The 25870-nt window shown below is 35.5% G+C and overlaps 2 protein-coding genes across 4 annotated transcripts; one reads left to right on the forward strand and one right to left on the reverse strand.

Annotated features, from left to right (window-relative positions):
• The first annotated feature begins 387 nt into the window (after positions 1 to 387).
• Positions 388 to 19062, forward strand: LOC125671514 (translation initiation factor eIF-2B subunit gamma-like). Of its 3 annotated transcripts, XM_048907284.2 has the most exons (14): positions 409 to 576; positions 1189 to 1229; positions 2212 to 2264; positions 2368 to 2534; positions 5192 to 5346; positions 5806 to 5971; positions 6913 to 7018; positions 7231 to 7320; positions 8058 to 8182; positions 13458 to 13648; positions 14457 to 14540; positions 16403 to 16551; positions 18373 to 18476; positions 18962 to 19062. In XM_048907284.2, the coding sequence occupies exons 4-14, from the start codon at positions 2387 to 2389 to the stop codon at positions 19003 to 19005; spliced, it is 1362 nt and encodes a 453-aa protein (XP_048763241.2). In that variant the 5' UTR covers positions 409 to 576; positions 1189 to 1229; positions 2212 to 2264; positions 2368 to 2386; the 3' UTR covers positions 19006 to 19062. The 3 variants fall into 3 exon arrangements, with proteins under 3 accessions (XP_048763242.2, XP_048763241.2, XP_056019961.1); XM_048907285.2 differs by lacking the exon at positions 1189 to 1229 and having other exon boundaries at positions 388 to 576; XM_056163986.1 differs by lacking the exons at positions 1189 to 1229; positions 14457 to 14540; positions 16403 to 16551; positions 18373 to 18476; positions 18962 to 19062 and adding an exon at positions 13856 to 14450.
• Positions 18648 to 25743, reverse strand: LOC125671530 (sterile alpha motif domain-containing protein 15-like). Its single transcript, XM_048907304.2, has 4 exons — positions 24006 to 25743; positions 23638 to 23736; positions 21147 to 21234; positions 18648 to 19655 (listed from the first exon to the last, which is right to left on the reverse strand). The coding sequence occupies exons 1-4, from the start codon at positions 24123 to 24125 to the stop codon at positions 19519 to 19521; spliced, it is 444 nt and encodes a 147-aa protein (XP_048763261.2). The 5' UTR covers positions 24126 to 25743; the 3' UTR covers positions 18648 to 19518.
• Between the last annotated feature and the right edge of the window lie 127 nt (positions 25744 to 25870).

A 25870-nucleotide genomic window follows, 5' to 3' on the forward strand; every position in this document is an offset into this window, starting at 1 on the left:
AGTGACTGATAATGCCTATGGCCTCTTGTTGTATCAAAACCACGCATTTTAAAAGCTATTGCAGATTTGCAGTTGAAAAATTATCACATGTAATATGTAATGTAATGTAATGCACTCTCAAGCAGTGAGTAATGTAATGCATTGCATTTCAAAATAGGAGTAATGGTAATGTCAAATTTTCTGAGTAGTGGTATTGTAATGCATTGCTATGACCTGCACATGGGCAATAACCATTACTTGTTGATGTGTTGCGCATAAAGAATTTTTTTAAAATTTATATATATTTATTCATTCATTACTCATTAATATCCATATCGACACTCCCACCCCCACCCAAATATATTCTCTTTCCAATATCACTGCAATCCTATGCCTCTAGAATAAGTTGGGGAACGAACTACTCATAAACGAACACACCCAGAATTTCATCACAATACCACCAAATATACTGTTAACTGTATTATGTAGATCTAACCGTATACCGTAAAATTCTTTCAATTTTTTTTAATACGCTTTCACTGAACAATTGGAGTTCTATTGCAATTACCGTGGAGCACTTTGACATTTCAATGACAGGTTTGTTAAAGAATGGCGGAATTGAAAAAATTTTTTTTATTAAACCGATATACAGAAAATGGAAACGGTACAGTATGATTTGATGCCAGTGATGGCCTGGACACCGGCTGTACCTATTTGTACTGATTAGTATCATTATCCAACATATATTGAGGGTAACTAATCCGAGATTCCTCTGTCTCTTACCCGTGTTTTGATGTGTGAACACGTGTTGGGGAAGTCTAGCACTAATAGCAGCTGTCGCGACACTTGTATACTGTTGCACAGTACAGCACTGTGTAAACCGGACAAGAGACAAACTATAGAGACATGCAAAAAGTGGTTATACCAGTATTTATATAAATTGGATTAAACACTGTTAATAGCAATTTTCTGACGGTGATATATGATTCTGTTTCTGTGCGTCTCTCATCTTTAAAAGTGTGATGACCTATGTATTTTATTTGATAATTTGTTAGTTTAAACTCTAATGAATGGAAATAAATACACTTTTCAAACTTGTATAAGATAAAATTGCGAGTATGGAGTCACCTTAAATGATATTTTCCAATCGTTTGCTACAATATTTCACCACAGCTTTGAACTAGAAATCCTATCTGTTCAGTTTTATAGGTGATACAGATTTTCAGTCTAATTTCAGATGAATGATACAAGTAAGATACTTTGTTTGACTTTAAATTCATATATAGATCTCTGGATACAAATCAAGAACTTGTGACAGTGTAGCATTTTAGATTTTTTAAAATGTGTATTCGAGGATTGTTGGGTATATGAAGTGATTTAGAACTACTACTGAAAACTTGATATTGTATCACGTTTTCCATTGTTAATCACCTCATATACCCAACAAACAAGACAACGATTCCTTATATTTATATTTTCAAATTGTTTAATTAAATGGCGCTACACTCATGATAAAAGTGACTGCAAAGTTGCAAACATTTGAAATGATCTCTCTGCAACAAAGCTTCAAAATTATTTTTGTGGTGGAATAATATTGAATGATACAATGAGAGGTTAGAGAAGTTACAGCACCAGATGGTGGTGGGGAATGATGGGTTATCAATATTATACAACAAGAGGTTAGAGAAGTTACAGCACTAGATGGGGAATGGTTGGTTATCAATATTATACAACAAGAGGTTAGAGAAGTTACAGCACTAGATGGTGGTGGGGAATGGTGGGTTTTCAATATATTACAATGCAGTGTCCAATCAGAATCTTATCCTCACAAATTGGTTTAATATGATTAGGAATTTCAAAATTTGTATCTAGGTGAAAATAAGGAACAGAAACGAATCCCCTGCATTTCCAAGGCATGCTTTGCTCAGTTCTGTTTGTGTTCCGAAGCTTGATTTATTGTTTGCCTGGGATTTCTCAGGAAAAAAACTGAATTCAAAACTTGGACTTTAAGTCTGAGATTTCATTCAAATTTTGGCTGCTCAAATAAAACAAAACTCAAGTTATGTTTTGAGATTTTTTCCAGAAATCAAAGTCTGACTTTTAGCTCAGTAGTTAGTTCATTGTTTTATGTACATGAAGAAGTAGCTGGATTTAGATGAAGATTTACTCTGTATCATACATTATATTTATTAAAATTATGTTTTATATAAATATGTTTTTATTTTCTTGTAGGTTGACGGCTTCGTGTGGTTTTGATATACAGTAATTACACACTAAGTCACTAAGTAAGTCTAAATCTTAAGCTTTTTTAAAATGAATTAAATGATATCTGATTCTTTTAAAATGTTTGATGAAATCATTGTGTATCAGATATTATTCTCTTGCCAGTATAATTCCATGTGTAGTCATGGAGTTTCAACCCATTATCATGGCTGCTGGACCAGGCAGCAGAATGTCAGACCTAACATCAAAATGCCCGAAAGCAGCACTTCCCATCGGAAATCGGCCAATGGTTTGGTACCCAATAAATATGTTGGAGAGGGCAGGATTTGAAGGTTTGTACCTCTAAAGACAGTTTTTAAAAAAAAACTCACTCACAATTGTAAATGCTAAAGCAGTTTTTCCTGGCCAAGTTCTGTATCGTTCAGTACATTTGAAAACTTTTGCGTTTAGGCTTTGTCATTGATGGGAAAGAGTGTAGAGCTTTAATAAGGATGATACAGAAACTGGAAATTAGCACTATGTGTGATTCCAGCCAGACACTACTCAACCAAATGCAGAAATTAGACCTTGTGTTAGTTTTTTGTTTGCTCTACTAATATTTGGTCTGCTTTGCATCTGATATTGAGTCAGCTGAGACTGATTTATTACAGACAGGTAGACTAAGCTCAGTAGACTGATTTATTACAGACAGGTAGACTAAGCTCAGTAGACTGATTTATTACAGACAGGTAGACTAAGCTCAGTAGACTGATTTATTACAGACAGGTAGACTAAGCTCAGTAGTGCCAGTGACAGCTCTGTGCAGTCAAGTGTGACGGTGCCCCCGGGGGGGGGGGGGTCTGTATTTCAGAATTACACTCATGGCTACTGAAAATTTAAATGATTATATGAATTATTAATAACAGAGAGAGAAAGCACCTGCTGGAGATAGAGGTCAAATCCAAGATGAAAGTCGCAATAGGTTACGTGCAAACACTCTTATTTATAAGTAAGAAAGTCGCAATAGGTTACGTGCAAACACTCTTATTTATAAGTAAGGAATTTATTTCTGTGTACATCAGGATCTAAAGCTTCACCTGTTAAATATCTTCACATTGTGTAGTTTTGATACAGAGGCTATGATTGTGGTTGACATTGTGTTATTTTGATACAGAGGCTGTGATTGTGATGGACATTGTGTAAATTTGATACAGAACCTATGATTGCGGTTGACCTTGTGTAATTTTGATACAGAGACTGTGATTGTGGTTGACATTGTGTAATTTTGATACAGAGACTGTGATTGTGGTTGACATTGTGTAATTTTGATACAGAAGCTATGATTGTGGTTGACATTGTGTTATTTTGATACAGAGGCTGTGATTGTGATGGACATTGTGTAAATTTGATACAGAACCTATGATTGCGGTTGACCTTGTGTAATTTTGATACAGAGACTGTGATTGTGGTTGACATTGTGTAATTTTGATACAGAGGCTGTGATTGTGGTTGACATTGTGTAATTTTGATACAGATGCTATGATTGTGGTTGACATTGTGTTATTTTGATACAGAGGCTGTGATTGTGGTTGACATTGTGTAATTTTGATAGAGGCTATGATTGTGGTTGACATTGTGTAATTTTGATACAGAGGCTGTGATTGTGGTTGACATTGTGTTAATTTGATACAGAGGCTGTGATTGTGGTTGACATTGTGTAATTTTGATACAGATGCTATGATTGTGGTTGACATTGTGTAGTTTTGATACAGAGGCTATGATTGAGGTTGACAATGTGTTATTTTGATACAGAGGCTATGATTGTGGTTGACATTGTGTAGTTTTGATACAGAGGCTATGATTGAGGTTGACAATGTGTTATTTTGATACAGAGGCTATGATTGTGGTTGACATTGTGTTAATTTGATACAGAGGCTGTGATTGTGGTTGACATTGTGTAATTTTGATACAGAGGCTGTGATTGTGGTTGACATTGTGTAATTTTGATACAGAGGCTGTGATTGTGGTTGACATTGTGTAATTTTGATACAGAGGCTGTGATTGAGGTTGACATTGTGTTATTTTGATACAGAGGCTGTGATTGTGGTTGACATTGTGTAATTTTGATACAGAGGCTGTGATTGTGGTTGACATTGTGTAATTTTGATAGAGGCTATGATTGTGGTTGACATTGTGTAATTTTGATACAGAGGCTGTGATTGTGGTTGACATTGTGTTAATTTGATACAGAGGCTGTGATTGTGGTTGACATTGTGTAATTTTGATACAGATGCTATGATTGTGGTTGACATTGTGTAGTTTTGATACAGAGGCTATGATTGAGGTTGACAATGTGTTATTTTGATACAGAGGCTATGATTGTGGTTGACATTGTGTAGTTTTGATACAGAGGCTATGATTGAGGTTGACAATGTGTTATTTTGATACAGAGGCTATGATTGTGGTTGACATTGTGTTAATTTGATACAGAGGCTGTGATTGTGGTTGACATTGTGTAATTTTGATACAGAGGCTGTGATTGTGGTTGACATTGTGTAATTTTGATACAGAGGCTGTGATTGTGGTTGACATTGTGTAATTTTGATACAGAGGCTGTGATTGAGGTTGACATTGTGTTATTTTGATACAGAGGCTGTGATTGTGGTTGACATTGTGTAATTTTGATACAGAGGCTGTGATTGTGGTTGACATTGTGTAATTTTGATACAGAGGCTGTGATTGTGGTTGACATTGTGTAATTTTGATACAGAGGCTGTGATTGTGGTTGACATTGTGTAGATTTGATACAGAGACTATGATTGTGGTTGACATTGTGTAATTTTGATACAGAGGCTGTGATTGTGGTTGACATTGTGTAATTTTGATACAGAGGCTGTGATTGTGGTTGACATTGTGTAATTTTGATACAGAGGCTGTGATTGTGGTTGACATTGTGTAATTTTGATACAGATGCTATGATTGTGGTTGACATTGTGTTATTTTGATACAGAGGCTATGATTGTGGTTGACAATGATGACCAGACAGAGATACAGAGAGCATTGACGGAATCGTGCTCAATCAAGCTTCACCTGGACTATGTCACTGTGTCCAATAACGAGGTCGGAACGGCAGATGTCCTCAGAGAAATAAGAAAGAAAATCAAGGTACTGACTCATGTTATCATATGTGAAGGTCATTTACTTTATACACTCTGACTCGATCTAATTCATTCGACCTACCTACTGCTATGTGCATCTTGTATGATCATATATATTACATATATTTAATAGTACATCATGTGATATGATATCGCATTATAATATGATAATAATATTTTGAGATAAGATAGAATGATATATGTAAATACTATATATTACAATATATAATAGTATTATGGATACAGCATACTGTATGTATCAAACCATATGGCATTATATTCATATCATTACATGTGTATGTAATTCTTACATTTAATACTAAGATACTCATAACATTGGTATAAGTGGAATGATGTAATTATGACATGTATCATTCCCATCAATAGTCTTCTATGTGGGCTTTGTCCACCTCTGTTTTTTGGGTTTTTTTTTTTTTATTGTGACGTCAGTTACTGCTATTTTTAGACAGATATACTGATCATCAGCTGTGACTTAATTACTGACATCTCCCTCCATAATATCGCCAACCTCCACCGTACCCACGATGCATCATTGACCATGCTCCTATCACCACTACCAGTGCAGTTTTATGAGGCTGTTGCTCCTGGGGTCAAATCAAGAAAACAACTGGGTAAGAAAGGTGCAGGAGAGCTCACAGTTTGAACAAGGTATCAGAAGAGCTCACAGTTTGAACAAGGTATCAGAAGAGCTCACAGTTTGAACAAGGTATCAGAAGAGCTCACAGTTTCAACAAGGTATCAGAAGAGCTCACAGTGTCAACAATCTATCAGGAGTGTTCTTATTTTGAACAAGCTATTAGAAGTGCTCTCATTTTTAACAAATTGGAAAAATCTTATGAAATGTTGGTATTTGGAACTTACTATGACGTAACATAATGGAATACTTGTGCGTATTAACAGATTATAGGAAAATCCTATGCAATGCTTATGTTTGAAATAGGCTATGAATTCACTTATGGAAAAAATTATTTATTGAATTCAGGTAGATGTAAGTAATGTGGAAGGAGGATTCTAAAACAAATCATTTATCATCAAAGCCAAATCTGACTGGCAAATTAAATATCAAAAGGAGAGGGTATCGAGTTTTATATTCATGAATTTAACTAGGGCATGAAACATATGAAACAGGAACAAAATCAAATTTCAATGCTATGAGGTTAAAATTTTAGATTTCAATGCTTTGGAGTTGATATTTTAGATTTTCAATGCTTTGGGGTTAAATTTTTTGGATTAAAATTTCAGACTCCATGAGCATAAACTGAGAATAAACTTGAGTCAAAATTAGATATTTTGTAGAACTTGTTAAAGTAAAAAAAAATATGTTATTCAGATTTTGAATCATATTTAGAATTTTATATTAATATGAATTTTATTGACTTATAAATACCATATCTTATGGATAAGAACTATATGAAAATTTGACTTAAGTCTATTTTCATTTCATGGTCATGGAGCCTGGTGTAAAGAACAGAACCCCGGTGTCAAGAATCTTTGTCCTCGGCAGCAAGAAAAAAAATGTGCTTCCTTTCATTTCTCTGAATTTGTTTTTTAGAAAAAGACTTTTTTGGATTTGATGAAAAAGGTGAAAGAATATTATTCACACAGTCGGAGGCTGATGTTGATGAAACTATAAGTGTGAAAAAGTCGGTCTTAAAAAAGTGAGTTCATGTTCCAGCACATAATAAAGGTTCATGACATTCGTTTTGCAGACATAAATGTTTCATATTAGAAAATGTATGTCAAAGCATAAATAAGTCTTTTATTGGTTGTAAAAATTAAAGCAAAGTGAAAGTAAATATTAGGATGTACATTTCTGTTTTACTTTGTCAGTATTGTATGTTTAACCAATGGATGATGTGGTTTTTTCCAGGCATCCATACATGTGTATAAAGTCTGGCCTGACAGATTGTCACCTATATTTAATGAAGAAATGGATTGTGGACTACCTAGTAGAAAATGAGTAGGACTTCATACTAATCAAGCATATCTAGTCTGTGTCAAAACTGTTTTGAAATTTCAATTCTTGGTAGAATGAACTTTCAGCCATTCATTCATTTTCATTGTCATTAATTAGTAGTGTATGTGATATTTTGTTTCTAAATCACTATCCTACACTAATGTATGTGATCTTTATACCCCCCATAACAAAGTTGTGGGGCGGGGGGTATACTGGAATCAGGATGTCCGTCTGTCCATCCGCCTGTAGACGCAATGGCTTCTGGGCTCTAAAGCAATTTTAAGGTCAAATGTCAAGCGCACTGGACATATCGAAGTAGCAATATGGTTTCCCGGCTATAAAGCATTATCCTTTCCACCTACAGTCACCATATCATACATATGGACTACCCATGGGACGAAGATGTTCCCTATCGATTTTGGAGTCAAAGGTCAAGTACACGGGACATCGAAGTAGCAATATGGTTTCCAGGCTCTAAAGCGTTATCCTTTCCACCTACAGTCACCATATCATACATATGGACTACCCATGGGATGAAGATGTTCCCTATCGATTTTGGGGTCAAAAGTCAAGTGCACTCCTAGAGAAGAGACTAGATTTTGTCATGCCCTTTCTTTTTTACACTCAGGAAAATGGTAATTTATACCTATTAATAACACCCTTTGGGAGATTGGGGGGGGGGGGGGGGTGGTGGCTATTCTTAATGAGCATTGCTCACAGTACCTCTTGTTTATTTGTAGATCACTATCCTACATAAGAACTGAATTGGTTCCTCATCTAGTCAGAAAACAATTCACTAAGATGAAAGTCAAGGACAAATTACCACAGGCTAATCTGTCGGTGATCTCAGAGGCACAGAAAATGGGTAAGTGGGGTTTTTGTCATTACGCTATTCATAGAGGGGTAATTCAACAAGATACTCCACATAGATATATAGGAAAACTTCTTATCATGAGCATCAAGGCTATCAATTGTTATGCTCGGTAATGGGAGATTTAGTTTTTTATTATACGCCTGTCTTTAGACAGCAATGAGCATGCATTTTGGTACAACGACATCTGTGCATTCATCCATCCATCTGTTCGGGGTTTTCTGTTTCCATTTTCATTTCTCGTGTCACATATCCAGCTGAAACTTGCTATGTAGCTTCTTTGTGGGATCATGTTGCAATTTTGATCCATTTTAACTTATCTTGCAGGCGTTTTGCCCCATTATTTTAAATTAATGTTATGTGGAGGGTACTTAAAGGACACATCTCATGTTTTCAAAGTATACAATATTACATGCATTTTGTCTTCTTTATGCTTATAGTAATTAATTCTAATAGTTCGTTCGCCGAAATTTTGCGATATTTAACCACAATACAGACTTAAATCTTAGCCCCGATTTCAAAAAGTCAAGTTAATTAGGTAGGTAGTCACATGGTACAGTGACGTCACATGCGCCCTTCGGATTTTGAAAGTACTGCGAGATATTATTAAAAACTCAACTTTTAGGGGCCTAATTAATTTACCTTGGGCAACACTTAAATCGATGTTGATAAATTGTCCGAGTTTTATATGTGTTCGCCACCAGTGCACACATATAACGATGTAAATACCCAAATATAGCGAGTAAAGCGTGTATGAAATCGGCAAAATTGTGAGTAAATAATGTTTATATGGGCCGCTGTCTACAAACTGTTTGGGGATGTTATTCCTTTATACATCTGTAATTGGCGCTGTTTATCTAAAATAAACAGTGCAATCATTATTTATTTTTGGATTAGACAAATTATGATACGTTAAATTGTTGACAACTAGGCTCTATGCCAAGCTATTGTCACATGTGCATTTCGGAAAGAAAGAAAAAGACAACACACACAAATCAATAAAAATATTCAAATTTAAAGTGGTAATCACATTATTTTATTTTGATAAAGCAATCTTATTACTATTTTTGAATTGTGATCTGCACGTCTTTAGGAAGTACGAAGTTGGAGCACGGCATTATAGCCTACTGACGCACTCAAGATGCTACAAGCAGGCAACGAAATTAAGGGGAAATACTCGCTAAATGCGAGTTAAAAATTGAAATTGCGAGTGAAAAATCACAAGCGATTGCAACTTTTGCGAGTGAAAAAACCCGGATCTTTTTTTCGGATTTCCTCGGTTTATTGGCTGTACTTTGAAGTTTACAATAATTTTGTCTTGTGCGTAGAAACGCTTTACAGAATGAATATACAAGTATTGAAAAGTAAACGTGGATCGAATAAATAGCTAAGGCCAAGGTCATCTCAGTCAGTGATGTCGAAGATGGCCTACTTCATGGATACTTCGGGCGTCTCAGAGACGTCTGATTTAAGTAGCAAGCATGTTGATCTCGTCCGTGTTTACATGAAACAACACATGAAAGTGTTAGTGTCACCACTTCATGCAGTGTCCTTCTGTACTCTATAGTAAAACACTTAGAGTTCTCGGGGTTTTTTTTCAACTAGAATTTTTAAGATGAAATTTCCAAAAGTTTTGAACATATAGTGTGAATTGGCACAAACAGTCTTTAAGATTTCAAACCACATGATGTTGTAAATAGGTGGTAGATCTCTAGACAGCGAGTTCGCTGCACAAGTGTACCCTATGACCCTCACCATGCACCGATGATACTTGTATGTTGTCTGATATTCATTAAATTTTAAATGAAAGAATTCTCAATATCATTTTTATTATTGCACTTTACAGAAGATTTTAAAAGATTTTCCCTATATTTTGATATAGATACATGCTTGTTTTCTTAAATTCCTGTAAAACAGCAATCAATTGAAAAATGCTAGTAAAAGCTCAATTTTGCTAGTTGGAAAATAATCCACTAGCTAAAATTTGCTAGTAGTGAAAAAAGTTAATTTCGATCCCTGTACGAGTTCAATAAAGAAATAATTTTATAATTCAATTTAAAGTTAGGAAATACAATATTCTATTATTTGTATAATTAAAAGTTCAATTATTTTGTATCTTTATTTTTTGTTGTTGTAAATCTACCAGTTGGTAGAAGTTACATCATTGTATCGTCGATATATGTTGTTACAAGGTGAAGGTCAGTTGATCCGAGTGTGTATTGAATTTGAAGAGCAAAATGCTATAGGCCTACCAGTGCTTATAGCTTCGATATATCCATTTTCTCGCTATTTTTATCAGGGTCTCTGTCCAAGCGATGTTTGAAAAGGTGACTGGGTGTGTTTTTTAAGGTAAAGTTCTTGCTCCAACAAAAAAATTATCCACGTCTTTTTTCTCGTACCTTCCTTCGAAAAATTGAAAAATACTCAGTCTAAATCCTTTCTACCAACAACTAGTACACCCGAGCATGGCACAAAACATCTTAATGCATTATTATTTACAAGCCGTTAACGTGACGTCACAATTGGTTTTTTGTCGATTAAATCTAATATGTTTATGAAATGGCTAATAGATGTTTTCAAACCCGAGGGCGCATATGACGTCACACAAAATGGCGCGTAAACTAGCGAAAGAAAATATGCATATCGCAAGATTTGAATTTCATCGCTTTCAAACTCGAAAACTACACAAAATATTTCGTTTAAAACACATTTAAAGTAGTTTTAGGCATAAAAAGAGTTAATTTTGCTGAAAAAATGAAAAAGTTTAGAAACATGCATTGTGTCCTTTAATTTGTCTTGCAAACTCCTCCCACAATATTCAAGTGAGGACCATTTTGTTTTACAGAGTGTTTGTATGGATATTGAAGATGTGCTAGTGGCAAGGATTTTTATTTTCTTCGATTTTTGAGAAAATTACAGACTGTTGAACTTAGTCCGTTTTGAGAAAATATTACGAAGAGAGTACATGATTTGTTCAGTTAACTCCTCCCACAGTTTCCAAGTTCTTTTTGTTTTACAGAGTGTTTGTGTTGGTATTGAAGATATGCATGTGGCAAGGATCTTGATTTTCTTCAATTTTTGAGAAAATTACACTTTGCTGAACTTGGTCAGTTTTAGGAAATATTACAAAGTGAGAGCATGGTTTGTTCTTTTAACTCCTCTCTCACTCTCAAAGCTAGGGCCTTTGTTAACATCTTGAAGATTGCGTATTGCAAGGATTTTTGCTTCTTGACGTATGGATTCTGATGTCTTGTTGAGGGAGGTTTTAAGAATAAAAAGTTCATATGATATTGAGTTGATGTAATTGATTTTAGATAAACTCTTGCAAAAATGCATTTTATTGTTACATTAAAAAATTCTAATTCTGCGAGATTCAAACCTATGATCCACAGATTTAAAGATTAAGAGCAATTCTCTGTAATGACCAAATTATTGTGGCACGCACTGAAAAATTTTCCACTATAAATGTCATCATTCAATTGAAATACATAACCTCTTTAAAAAATATTGTTACACCTATTCTGAAAAGTGACTCATTTCCATAGTAACGTGCTATTTATATAGAAAAAACTGGAAAATTGGAAGTTTGGGAAATTTAAAATTCAATTTAAGATATCACGAATATTTGACAAGGAATTTTATGTTACATGCTGAGGCAAAGTAGTAACAAACTTTATCAAAACATAAACCAATATTTCAAATAAGCTACCTAGATATGAAAATTTGAGAGACCAGGTAATATATTGCTGACCTTCCTTTACTCATATGTTACTAAGCAACGTCACAGCTTGATGATGGCTGATACTACCTTAAGTAAAGTTCTGCAACTCCTGACATTTTTGCCGTGTTTGTTAATTAATGTCACAAAACAGACATAATAAAAACACCCTATATAACCTTCTCATGGGCGTATTATGTACCGTTTACATTACTCTTGTCTATCTGTCTGTTTGTCCACAAAAAATTTAATGTTGGCCATAACTTTTAAATGGATGGTGATGGGGCTTTCATATTTCACACATGTATTCCTTGTGACATGACCTTTCTTTTGGTACCAATGTTTTTGATTTCTTGACCTTGGAGTTTGACTTACTTTTGAAAAATTTTAATCTTGGCCATTATCAACTTTGCTGTCATATATGTACAGCAGTGTTTCACAAACACATCTTGTTTGTTAGTAGAAATGATAGTGTATTCAATCATCTGTGTGTTTGTAAGTAGAAATGACAGTGTATTCAATCATCTGTGTGTTTGTAAGTAGAAATGATAGTGTATTCAATCATCTGTGTGTTTGTAAGTAGAAATGATAGTGTATTCAATCATCTGTGTGTTTGTAAGTAGAATGATAGTGTATTCAATCATCTGTGTGTTTGTAAGTAGAAATGATAGTGTATTCAATCATCTGTGTGTTTGTAAGTAGAAATGATAGTGTATTCAATCATCTGTGTGTTTGTAAGTAGAAATGACAGTGTATTCAATCATCTGTGTGTTTGTAAGTAGAAATGATAGTGTATTCAATCATCTGTGTGTTTGTAAGTAGAAATGATAGTGTATTCAATCATCTGTGTGTTTGTAAGTAGAAATGATAGTGTATTCAATCATCTGTGTGTTTGTAAGTAGAAATGATAGTGTATTCAATCATCTGTGTGTTTGTAAGTAGAAATGATAGTGTATTCAATCATCTGTGTGTTTGTAAGTAGAAATGATAGTGTATTCAATCATCTGTGTGTTTGTAAGTAGAAATGATAGTGTATTCAATCATCTGTGTGTTTGTAAGTAGAAATGATAGTGTATTCAATCATCTGTGTGTTTGTTCGAATTATGAGCCCACTGTAAACCTCCCAACATCAGATACAAATGTGGAAGGCAGTGTAAGTAAGTAAGTAAGTAAGTAATTTTTATTTAAAGTCGGAAACTATATACAGGTAAACAATAAACATGAGCTAAGAGCTCTTTAACCGACTATATAGCATTAAAAAAAAAACCACAAAGCACTAATGATATATAATTGCATGCATAGACATAAAAACAGAAATTTGAAATAAAACAGGATGCATACATGTATACAGACATCACAAGTCATGCATATATATACACAGGGACCTTGTAAGTCCAAGTGTCCTTGGACTTACCTTGAACATTTGAGTTTTATTCTGTGAGTTTATAAAGCATACTTTATTTCAACTTTTATATCATATGAAATAAGTATTACATTGGCAGATATATTGAAATTGGCAGACATTGAAGTTTTCGTGTTTTACATTGACAGACATATTAAAGTTTTCTTCGGAGGAAGAGTATGCCACTGATATCCGAGACATGTCGTCATGGAACGATCACCGTGGAGACATGGCAGACTGTTACCATGGAGACAAAATCCGTTGTTATGCCTACATTCAAGATGGAGGTTTATGTACACGAGTGAACACTATAGCATCATACAGTGAAGCTAATCGCCAGGTAAATTAGCCCACCAGGGAGCTCATTTTCTGTCGAACAGATATTAAGTAATGGTCAGTCTTTAGCTCACCTGAGATTAAGGTTCAAACCATGACCCTAAGGTCAGGATGGGTCCATAATATAATAGAATATTAGGAAAATACATGTACCCGTCTGAAGAACAGGAAGGGGCTACAATTTGATTAATTTGATTGCTTCCTCATTTAGTGTAGATTCAGTTGTGTTCCATGCTCCCGTCCACTGGATAAAGATAGGCCACTATTGGGGTATAAGGTGGCAGTTTCCTGTGAAATTCGACCACTGGATAAAGATAGGCCACTATTGGGGTATAAGGTGGCAGTTTCCTGTGAAATTCGACCACTGGATAAAGATAGGCCACTATTGGGGTATAAGGTGGCAGTTTCCTGTGAAGTTCGACCACTGGATAAAGATAGGCCACTATTGGGGTATTAGGTGGCAGTTTCCTGTGAAATTCGTTAAAAATCCTTTCATCAAGAAGGCTATAAAATCAGGGGAAAGAATATTAAGAATCTATGGGTGCAAATTTTCCAGAAACTAGTGATCTAAAGATTATCCATAGAAATCTGTTGAAATAGCTCTAACCGCAACAAGATAACCGGTTTGTCTAAGTAATGTGTAAGCATTTAAAGACATGCAATGCATATGTTTGTGGTGTGCGAATGGGAGATCTTGGCTTATTGCTGGACCAATATCAGTATTCCAAACTTAACATCTGTATCAGCAAGATGACTTCTAGCCCATGGAATCTGTAGTAGTTAGGTATGAGGGTGTTTTATGTTTTATTCAGGTACAGAAAATCTTCACCCACACAGGAATTGACAAAGACATCAACCATGTACACCCCTCAGTTGTGAAGCAGGAGAAATCTCAGGTGGGTTATATGAAAGGAATCTAGTAGTAGTGGGTTATATATAAGGAATATATTAGTAGTGGGTTATATATAATGAATCTATTAGTAGTGGGTTATATGTAAGGAATCTACTAGTAGTGGGTTATATGAAAGGAATCTATTAGTAGTGGGTTATATATAAGGAATATATTAGTAGTGGGTTATATATAAGGAATCTATTAGTAGTGGGTTATATATAATGAATCTATTAGTAGTGGGTTATATGTAAGGAATCTACTAGTAGTGGGTTATATACTGTACATGTATAAGGAATCTATTAGTAATGGGTTATATATAAGGAATCTACTAGTAGTGGGTTATATGTAAGGAATCTACTAGTAGTGGGTTATATATAAGGAATCTATTAGTAGTGGGTTATATGTAAGGAATCTATTAGTAGTGGGTTATAGGTAAGGGATCTACTAGTAGTGGGTTATAGGTAAGGAATCTATTAGTAGTGGGTTATATGTAAGGAATCTATTAGTAATGGGTTGTATATAAGGAATCTACTAGTAGTGGGTTATATGTAAGGAATCTACAAGTAGTGGGTTATATGTAAGGAATCTACTAGTAATGGGTTATATGTAAGGGATCTATTAGTAATGGGTTATATATAAGGAATCTATTAGTAATGGGTTATATATAAGGAATCTACTAGTAGTGGGTTATATGTAAGGAATCTATTAGTAGTGGGTTATATGTAAGGAATCTACTAGTAGTGGGTTATAGGTAAGTAATCTATTAGTAGTGGGTTATAGGTAAGTAATCTATTAGTAGTGGGTTATAGGTAAGTAATCTATTAGTAGTGGGTTATATGTAAGGAATCTACTAGTAGTGGGTTATAGGTAAGTAATCTATTAGTAGTGGGTTATATGTAAGGAATCTACTAGTAGTGGGTTATAGGTAAGTAATCTATTAGTAGTGGGTTATAGGTAAGGAATCTACTAGTAGTGGGTTATAGGTAAGTAATCTATTAGTAGTGGGTTATATGTAAGGAATCTACTAGTAGTGGGTTATATGTAAGGAATCTACTAGTAGTGGGTTATATGTAAGGAATGTACTAGTAGTGGGTTATATGTAAGGAATCTATTAGTAGTGGGTTATATGTAAGGAATCTACTAGTAGTGGGTTATATATAAGGAATCTACTAGTAGTGGGTTATATGTAAGGAATCTACTAGTAGTGGGTTATATATAAGTAATCTACTAGTAGTGGGTTATAGGTAAGGAATCTACTAATAGACAGGAAATTTTCACATTTTCTAATGTCATTGCGGTCCTAAGCATCGCATAAATACCAGCTAAAAACCATGTACAATTAACTTAATTAAATCCTTTATTAAACCAAGTTCTAACAGGTTGTATTATACCTATGATAAAAACTAGGTTTAGTTTCTTTGATGTTTTGGAGAATACTTTCAAATTTTACGTTTTGTTCAGCAGTGAGAGCGGGGAAACAGTGCATTACAATAGTAAATGTACTAACCGTTTAGTTATAACACAGCTGATAGTGCAAACTGGGAGCTTTTCTTAAAAAGAATAATCTAAAGGCATCAGGCCTGGATTTCATCGAAAGAAACTGAAGTGGAGACTTGAAATTATACTCAAATTTTGACTGCTCAAATAGAAGAAAACTCAAATTTAAGCTTGAAATTTTTTCAAGAAATTCAAGCTTGCGAAAAAAATTGCTATGAAAGTAGATTTCATTGTTACACTTCAGATACAATATAATCACATTCATTTTATTGGCACCTGATGTACTGGTATATAAGTCTACAGTATTTATATCCAGTTACCTGGTATGCTTTGTGTAGGTTGTACCATATCTGGGTATGCTTTGTGTAGGTTGGGGCAGATTGCGTTATTGCAGAGGGTACACAGATTGGAGAGAAAGTGTCCATAAAACGGTCAGTGATTGGTCGACATTGTAACATTGGGGACCGAGTGCGCATCACCAACTCCACAATTCTGGACGGTGTTACTATAGAGGAAGGGTGAGTTGTATTCAATAATCTAATAATGCTTATCACATGATATACTTTATAAAATGTTTAAATCAAATTAATTCATAACACACGAGAGGGAACTGAAATGGAAAGTATTAGTTTAGTAGAAAGTAATCGGGGTGGGGGGTGGGTGGGTGTTGAAATGTAAACCTCATGGAGATTCTGACTCCCTATCTACAGATCAGTGGTCACATGTTAACTCACTCAGATAGCTGGTTAGGCATTTGTAATAAGTGACTGATATTAATTTTTCTCTTTATGATTCGAAAGGAGGTCAGCCATAAGGACAATGTAATATTTATGCCCCCCTTCAAAGAAGAGGGGCATATTGGTTTGCACTTGTCGGTCGGTAGGTAGACCACATGTTGTTCGCTCAATATTTTGAGAACCATTCTCTTGATGATAATGATATTTCATATGTGGGTTGGTTATGAGTAGAAGAGGACCCCTATTGTTTTTCAGGTCAAGGGTCAATTTACTCTGGACATAGGAATATAATATCCGTTGAATATCTTGAGAACCCTTTGATTGAAAGACATCAAACTTGGTACACTGGTACATCCTAAGGAGTTGATTACCCCTATTGATTTTGAGGTAATATGGTCAAAGGTCAAGGGTCAAACTGGGCATAGGAATATACTGACCATTCAATGTCTAGAGAACCCTTTGCTTGAGAGACATCAAACTTGGTACACTGGTACATCTTCAGAAGAAGATGACCCCTATTGATTTTGAGGTCACATGGTCAAAGGTCAATGGTCAAACTGGACATAGGAATGTACTGTCCACTCAATATCTTGATAACCCTTTTTCTCGACAGACATCAAACTTAGTACACTGGTAAATATTCAGGAGAAGATGACCCATATTGATTTTGAGGTCACATGGTCAAAAATCAAGGGTCAAATTGGACATAGTAATATACTGTCCACTCAATATCTTGATAACCCTTTTTCTCGACAGACATCAAACTTAGTACACTGGTAAATATTCAGGAGAAGATGACCCATATTGATTTTGAGGTCAAAAGTCAATAGTTGAACTGGACATAGTAATATATTGTCTCCTATATTTTAAGAATTATTTGCTTGATTGACACCAAACTCGGTACACTGGTACAGCATAAGGAGTAGATGACCCCTATTGATTTTTAGGTCACATGGTCAATTCACTCTTGACATAGGAAGATATTGTCTGCTCAATATTTTGAATTGATGATACTACTATCAATTAAAAGATGTGTGTGTATAACCCTTTTCAATTTTGCACCATGGGGGGCATATGTGTTTTGCAAACATCTCTTGTCATCCTTGATATAATACTTAGTGAAAAATAGGGTATGAGTTGTTTTCCTTACAACAAATGTATAATGCAACGTGTGTGTCATATGTCTATTTGTCTATGTGTGTTGTGATGAAGTGGTTTTACACAGGTGTATAGAATTAGGGAATGATTATCTTCTCATTTGTTAATTTCTGATTCAACAGTCGCAAACTGAGTTTTACTGGTAAAATGGATGTTTGCAACCGTTAGATAAGCATTCATGGTCACAAATTCCCATTCTAATTTAATTTATGCATTTTGCTTGATGTTTACTTCTTATTTCGTTGAGTTTTGCTTTTTTGTTACATGAAATATGGCATGAAATGTTTTTGCTTGACATTATATTATTGCGACATTCTATTATGTCACAATAGAAAGCTTTTTGTCTCTGTAATGCTCGTTTAATTGCCTAAAACATCAGTGCATTAACCAATCAAAATGTAGATTACAAAACAGCTATGATAGAACTGCATGTTTTTGTTTTAGGTGCAATATACAGGGAAGCATTATCAGCAGGAGGTGTGTCGTCAACGATAAATGTGAAATTAACAACTGTCTCGTAGGTCCGGGGCAACAACTCATTACCATGGGTACGTCAAAATATCCATAGTTACCTCTATTCTAGAGATTATTAGTTAAACAATGCAAATTCTTGATCATGATCAAAACTAAATTTCATCTCAGTCAAAACAATGCATATTCTTTATCTCATTGAATCAATACGAATTGTTTATCCTGGTCAAAACAATGCAAACTCCATATCTTAGTCAAAACAATGTGACTTCTTTATCTCAATCAAATCAATACAAATTCTTTATCATGGTCAAAACAATGCAAATTCTTTATCATGATCAAAACAATGTTAAGTTTTTATCGCAGCAAAACAATTCAAATTCTTTACTTGGTCAAAACAATTCAAATTCTTTACTTGGTCAAAACAATTCAAATTCTTTACTTGGTCAAATGGATGCCAATTCTTTATCCTCCAGTTATTATTGTCTCTTATCAACAGCTGATAATTTGAAAACAGAAAACTGTCCTATCCATAGTAATTTATTGTTATGTTTTGTTTCAGGTAAATACACAAATGAAGTGATTGTAGACACAGTCGACATTTAAGAAGGCACGGCTTAATCTTGTTGAGGTTGTGCACCACAATAAAATATTACAGGTGTATCCAGTTGTCAGTCATGTATCCCGATATATTGTTCTGCTCAGTGTGATAAAATCACAGAAAACAAAAATATATACCATCAATATACCAAGTACATCAATATACCAAGTACAACAGAAAGTCTTTTGTGCTTTCAGCAGGTATTCTTAGTGTAAAATATCAGTATCACAGTCTTAAGGTAGTAAACAAAACCGAAAAAATGTCAATCACAGAGCAAGGAGCACCACAGTGAAGATCTCGTGTTTTTGGAGGGTCATCTGATGAAATATATAATGCTGGTGGTTTGTAAAGTTTACAAAATATATTGTCTTTAATTTAGTGTTGGTAGCAAATAAACCTGGAACTTTTGGGCTTTTGTAACAATGCTGTTATACAATGGCACTGCTGACAAAAAGTACATCAGTACAGTCTGTTTCTATCACATGACAGTCACATGACCTCAGTATCTCCGTGGTACTTTATGAACGTGGAAGAATCAAGCAGTGATTGGCCAGAGGTGGCTGCCATTTCGAGTCTTTCAAGTTCAGTAAAAACGCTTTGTACGTTAGTCCATCAAGATTCTTTCCAACATGACTTTTTCTTTCTAGATACATTCCTGAAAAGCAAAAGTAAATTTTATAACATATTCAGATGCAGTAATGAAAGTACTGCTATTTGTAGTGAATGTCTTTGTGGGAAAAAATCTCTTCTTTCCAAGCTGTCACAGAACTTTTATATTTCATATGCCAACAAAGAAAATATCAAGTAAAGAGATTGTAAACATTATAGATTTGAGTACAGTGGAGCCTCAGTAATCTGGACGCCATTAATCCGGACGCTTCATTTATCAGGACGATTTTACTGGGAACCAAAGTGTCCAGATTAACGAGGCTCCACTGTATACACACAGAAGAGTTTGTATACCTTATTGATTTGAGTATACACAAAGAAGCCTTGTCAGATGAGCACATACATCCAGTACATATTCTTATTGGGTTGATCAGAGTAAGACTAACATCACAAGTAGCGAAGCAGGTGATATTAATTTGGGTTCATCTGTAATACTGAGGTTTCCAGAGGAGGAGGTATTGGGTGTTACAGAGAAGCTTTAGCAATGAACCTTCACAAGGAGAGTCAATTATAGAGAGTAGTTATCCAGATACTGTGAGTAGTTATCCAGATACTGAGCTTTAGTGAGTAGTTATCCAGATACTGAGCTCTAGTGAGTAGTTATCCAGATACTGAGCTTTAGTGAGTAGTTATCCAGATACTGAGCTCTAGTAAGTAGTTATCCAGATACTGAGCTTTAGTGAGTAGTTATCCAGATACTGAGCTCTAGTGAGTAGTTATCCAGATACTGAGCTTTAGTGAGTAGTTATCCAGATACTGAGCTTTAGTGAGTAGTTATCCAGATACTGAGCTTTAGTGAGTAGTTATCCAGATACTGAGCTCTAGTGAGTAGTTATCCAGATACTGAGCTTTAGTGAGTAGTTATCCAGATACTGAGCTCTAGTGAGTAGTTATCCAATTACTGTGAGTAGTTATCCAGATACTGAGCTTTAGTGAGTAGTTATCCAGATACTGAGCTCTAGTGAGTAGTTATCCAGATACTGAGCTCTAGTGAGTAGTTATCCAGATACTGTGAGTAGTTATCCAGATACTGTGAGTAGTTATCCAGATACTGAGCTTTAGTGAGTAGTTATCCAGATACTGAGCTCTAGTGAGTAGTTATCCAGATACTGAGCTCTAGTGAGTAGTTATCCAGATACTGAGCTCTAGTGAGTAGTTATCCAGATACTGTGAGTAGTTATCCAGATAATGAGCTTTAGTGATGAGCAAATGGGAAGAAATGATTTCCACATAATACATAACTCAGATATTTTCAGAGATTTTGGCAATTAAAATTATCTACCGCAAAAGTATCCATGAATTTTTTAGATTCAAAGGTCAAGGTCACTAGATCTGTAAGGTAACAAATGATCTTTTGATTAATGATACATGTATCACAATGACACTCTACAAGATGAGTCTTCATTAACTATTTACAAAATCATTTATTTGAAAGTCATAAATTAAATTTGTGATCTGGTCTCTGGGATGTACATACCAAGATCTTCCAGGGGAGGCCGAGATATGCTTCTTTTCCAGTCTGGTTCTTCTATAAAGAGTAGTTCTCGCACAGCTTTAGAGATAGTCTGTAATATAGACAGAGCACCTGAATAACTTGTAATCTGTACAAATAAGTGTTACTACTACTCACTCTCAGTGTTCTTGGTTTCTAATCTCTTACACTGAGGAATGATAAACATTTAAGGTCCCTGTGTAATTAATAGCTAAGGTCACAGTGTAATAAATAGCTAAGGTCACTTTGTGACAAATAGCTAAGGTCACAGTGTGATAAATAGCTATGGTCATAGTGTGATAAATAGCTAAGGTCAAAGTGTGATAAGTAGCTAAAGTCACAGTGTGATAAATAGCTAAGGTCACAGTATAATAAATAGCTACGGTTACAGTGTGATAAATAGCTACGGTCAGTGTGATATATAGCTAAGGTCAAAGGTGATAAATAACTAAAGTCACAGTGCAATAAATAGCTACGGTCAAAGGTAATAAATAGCTAAGGCCCCTGTGTGATAAATAGCTACGGTCACAGTGTGATATAACCACTGGTAATGCCTCTTAGTCTACGGTCACAATGTAATAAATTGCTAAGGTCAAAGATGATAAATAGTTAAGGTCGAAGTGTGATAAATAGCTTAGGTCACAGTGTGATGAATAACTAAGGCCCCTGTGTGATAAATAGCTAAGGTCATAGTGTGATAAATAGCAAAGGCCACAGTATGTTAAATTGCTAAGGCCCCTGTGTAATGAAAGGTGGAGATAACGAACAGAGATCAATCTCATAAATCCATAAACAATACAAAGTAGATCGTTGGGTAAACACAAACCCCTGGACACACCAGAGGTGGGATCAGGTGCCTAGGAGGTGTAAGCACCCCCTGTCGAAATAGCTAAGGTCATAGTGTGATAGATAGCTATTTTCATTGTGATATAAACAGCCAAGGCCCCTGTGTGATGAATAGCCAAGGTCATAGTGTGATAGATAGCTAAGGTCACAGTTTGATAAGTAGCAAAGGTCGAAGTGTGGTAAATATCTAAGGTCAAAGTGTAATAAATAGCTAAGGTCACAGTGGGAGAAATAGCTAAGATCAAAGTGTGATAAATAGCTAAGGTTGAAGTGTGGTAAATATCTAAGGTCACAGTGTGATATATAGCAAAGGTCAAAGTGTGATAAATAGCTACGGTCACAGTGTGATATAATCACTGGAATGCCTTTTGAAAGTTAGATAGGTCCAGCAGGGAATGTTAATCCAATGAAAACAGTTGTACATAGTTTCTGTCTATCATACAATCAGACCACTCTTCATAGAGAATATATCCTGCATGTAATGTTGCATACCTTCCTGTATTACACACCAGCAATATATTGGTAAATCGTGTTGTCAATGTTTCAATTCATTGACTTTACAGGGATTTTTGATTCCATGTTTCAGTGATGAATGTCTACTTATTGTACCATTGTGTACCAATACCTGTTAAATTGACTTTATTTGCGAAATCTTTTCTCCATCCCAATGTTTTGAATACTTAGTAATTTGATTTGATTTTTAAACGACGTTGCCTTTATTTATGTTTGCAAAATGGTTAAGAATGATTTCATATCGTTCTATTTTTCTGACTGTTTTGGAGGTAATCTCAGCGAGATTCGTCGAGGCTGGATATTTGGACTGACGCCTCGATTCGTCGAGGCTGGATATTTGGACTGACGCCTCTTCCGAATCTCAGACCACTGTCACATAAAGTGATTCGGGAAATCTTGCCTGAACTTCGGCCGCTTGTTGCGATTAAAATAGGTTAAATTGAATTTCTTGCCCGCTTCAACTTTTCGCCTCAGACATCCTATTAACTCCCTATCACAATGAAATATGCATTTCTTACCTTTACAAGGTGTAAATCCCACAGTAATTCAAGTTGGCTATTTTCGAAGCCATTGCAAACGGCCACCATTTCATATTTTACCTTCTCAACACTGAAGAGTTCCGATATACTACTTCATGACAATTTGTACTATGATTGAAAATACAGAACTTACTGGTGGACAATTACTTTGTACAAAGCATTTAAGCATAAAAATTAAAAGCAATAAAAAGAAAACTGTGTAATATTTAATCAATCTATTAGAAGGCGTCCTAAACTATCGGAACTCTTCAGTGTTGAGAAGGTAAAATATGAAATGGTGGCCGTTTGCAATGGCTTCGAAAATAGCCAACTTGAATTACTGTGGGATTTACACCTTGTAAAGGTAAGAAATGCATGTTTCATTGTGATAGGGAGTTAATAGGATGTCTGAGGCGAAAAGTTGAAGCAGGCAAGAAATTCAATTTAACCCATTTTAATCGCAACAAGCGGCCGAAGTTCAGGTAAGATTTCCCGAATCACTTTATGTGACACTGGTCTGAGATTCGGAAGAGGCGTCAGTCCAAATATCCAGCCTCGACGAATCTCGCTGAGATTATTTTGGAGGCAGCCCATTTTACCTTGATATGTTTGAAGTCTGTAATTCCTATGTTGGGCAGCTGAGAGGCCTCTAACGTGATGAGTTTCCTTCCATCTATACGATTGCTGGTGATGCAAGACTGAAAAGTAGTCAACATATATAGTTTATTTTTACCAAATTTATTTTCTCCTTGTCTGAAATGATTTTTTAAAAATATTGTCATTTTATTACAATCAGAAATTTTATTTATAAATTGATTTGTAATATTTGTTGACAACTGGTGGAAATTACGTAAAAGTTAATCACTAAACGTTATACTGAGTATTTAGTATTAGTTCCCGACTTCATTCTGTAATTTTATAGTTTTTGTTGATGTAAAGTAGATTTGATTATGATAACTGACCGTACCGTGTAATTCGGGAATCCTAATTTCTCTATCCATTCCGCCACTTTCTCCACGGACCAGTATAAACAAGGAGGGACATTGTCGTCCTTTAAATCTTCTATTGCACTCTCCATTGTCGACATCACTTGTTTACGTTTCCAAGGATAACCTGAGTTATCGTTCTTGGAACACCTGTTTGGAATCCCAATCCCGATGTATATTCCCGTCGATTCAATGTAACCGGGGACATATGACAGTTTAGTGCGTTATGCAATACTAAACATCCGTCCTCCGGACCTTCGTTTTTAAACCAGTCACTGAATATCATTATTTTGGAGGGGGGGTGGTGGGTGTTTGTTTGTTTTTGGTTAGAAAAAAATTTAGGATAGGTTGTCCTAAATTACGACTTTCTTAGAATATATACTTTTCTGTCTAAATATAAAATGTCAATAATGAGAACATGCAGAATCATTTTGCCCTATATAACGGTGAAATCTTCAAACAGTGCATACCTCAACAAGAGTCTGGTCAAGCAAGGTATTTTCTCTATAAATTTAATGTCTTCATCAAATATTATCGATGATAGTTTTTAATTTTCGATATTCGTAAAACAATTTGTTCCAAAATGAAATTCGGTAGGAAAATCCCGTTCACAATTCACTGAGTTTGTGCTTTGAACAGGCCCGTCGTCACGATTTTGTGATTGGTCCAGCCATTTTTATGATTGATCATTTCTAGGGGGGTCCGGGGGCATGCTCCCCCGGAAATTTTTTTATTCTAGGATGCCCTTAGAAGCGTTTTCCGGTATATCTGACACTAAAATTCGTGCGCTTTTTATGGGATTTTTTGGCATATATTTTCAATATGTTCGTTGATGAAGTCCATCAACGGAGGGTTAAAGGTTCGAATTACACGCATGTTGCAAAAATAGTACATGTAAATTTAATAACTGAAATTACAGGTACGATTAGTGAATGCACTATGCTTTTCGTGCACCGGATTTGTTCACTTAAACTTTCCAAAAACACACCGCCGTCGCTCTTTTGTTGTTGCGAATTCGTCAGCAATCGCACACAGGTCTAGCGAATCTGTTTTGTCCTTGTGGATATGTAACATCATTAGATTGTTCAAACGCACTTGGGTCATTGTCGAACGCAAGTATGTTTTGATGCGCCGAAGTGCGGAGAATGTGCGCTCACTGGTAGCGTTTGTAGCTGGCATTACTAATAGTATCTTCAGCAATACCACGACCTCCGAGAATAGTGCTCGCTCTGGTCTGACAGAAATTTCATGACGTCAGCGAGCGCAACTTTCCCCTGTTCAGCGTTCACGAAATGGGCACGTAGCACCTGTAGCTGTGCCTCTAATCTGTCGCGGTTGACGTCACTACCATAGAACTCACACACAAAGTCCAGCTCTTCTGTGAATTCTGTCCTGATTGGCTGTGCGGATTTGATCAGCAGGTCCTCGACGTTCTGAAGAACACGGTATCCCGGCTGGTCGAACCTGTCCTTTACACTGGCCATGGCAAGATGGATCGCAAATACAAAAATCGGAAAAAGTTGGGTTGGGCATTATCGGCCGAAATATTGGTCCGGCCATGGCCGGACCGGCCGGACCGCCGACGACGGCCTTGGCTTTGAATAGGATTACTTAGTAAATTAATTAAACACATGAATCCGGCGACTAATTATTAAAAACATTGGGAGAAGATAGCGAGCGACCTGTAAGTAAAACCGAGTGATAACATAATATGCAGTCCACACACGTGTACGCGGATATCCGGGAATCGGTTCGTTTAATTGTTATGAAATTCGGTATATATAGGGAAATCCTGTTCACATTTCACCGAGTTTGTGTGTAATGTAAGATAACAATTGAACTCTCT

The sequence above is a fragment of the Ostrea edulis genome, chromosome 4, assembly GCF_947568905.1.
Source record: "Ostrea edulis chromosome 4, xbOstEdul1.1, whole genome shotgun sequence".
Taxonomy (NCBI): Eukaryota; Metazoa; Mollusca; class Bivalvia; order Ostreida; family Ostreidae; genus Ostrea; species Ostrea edulis.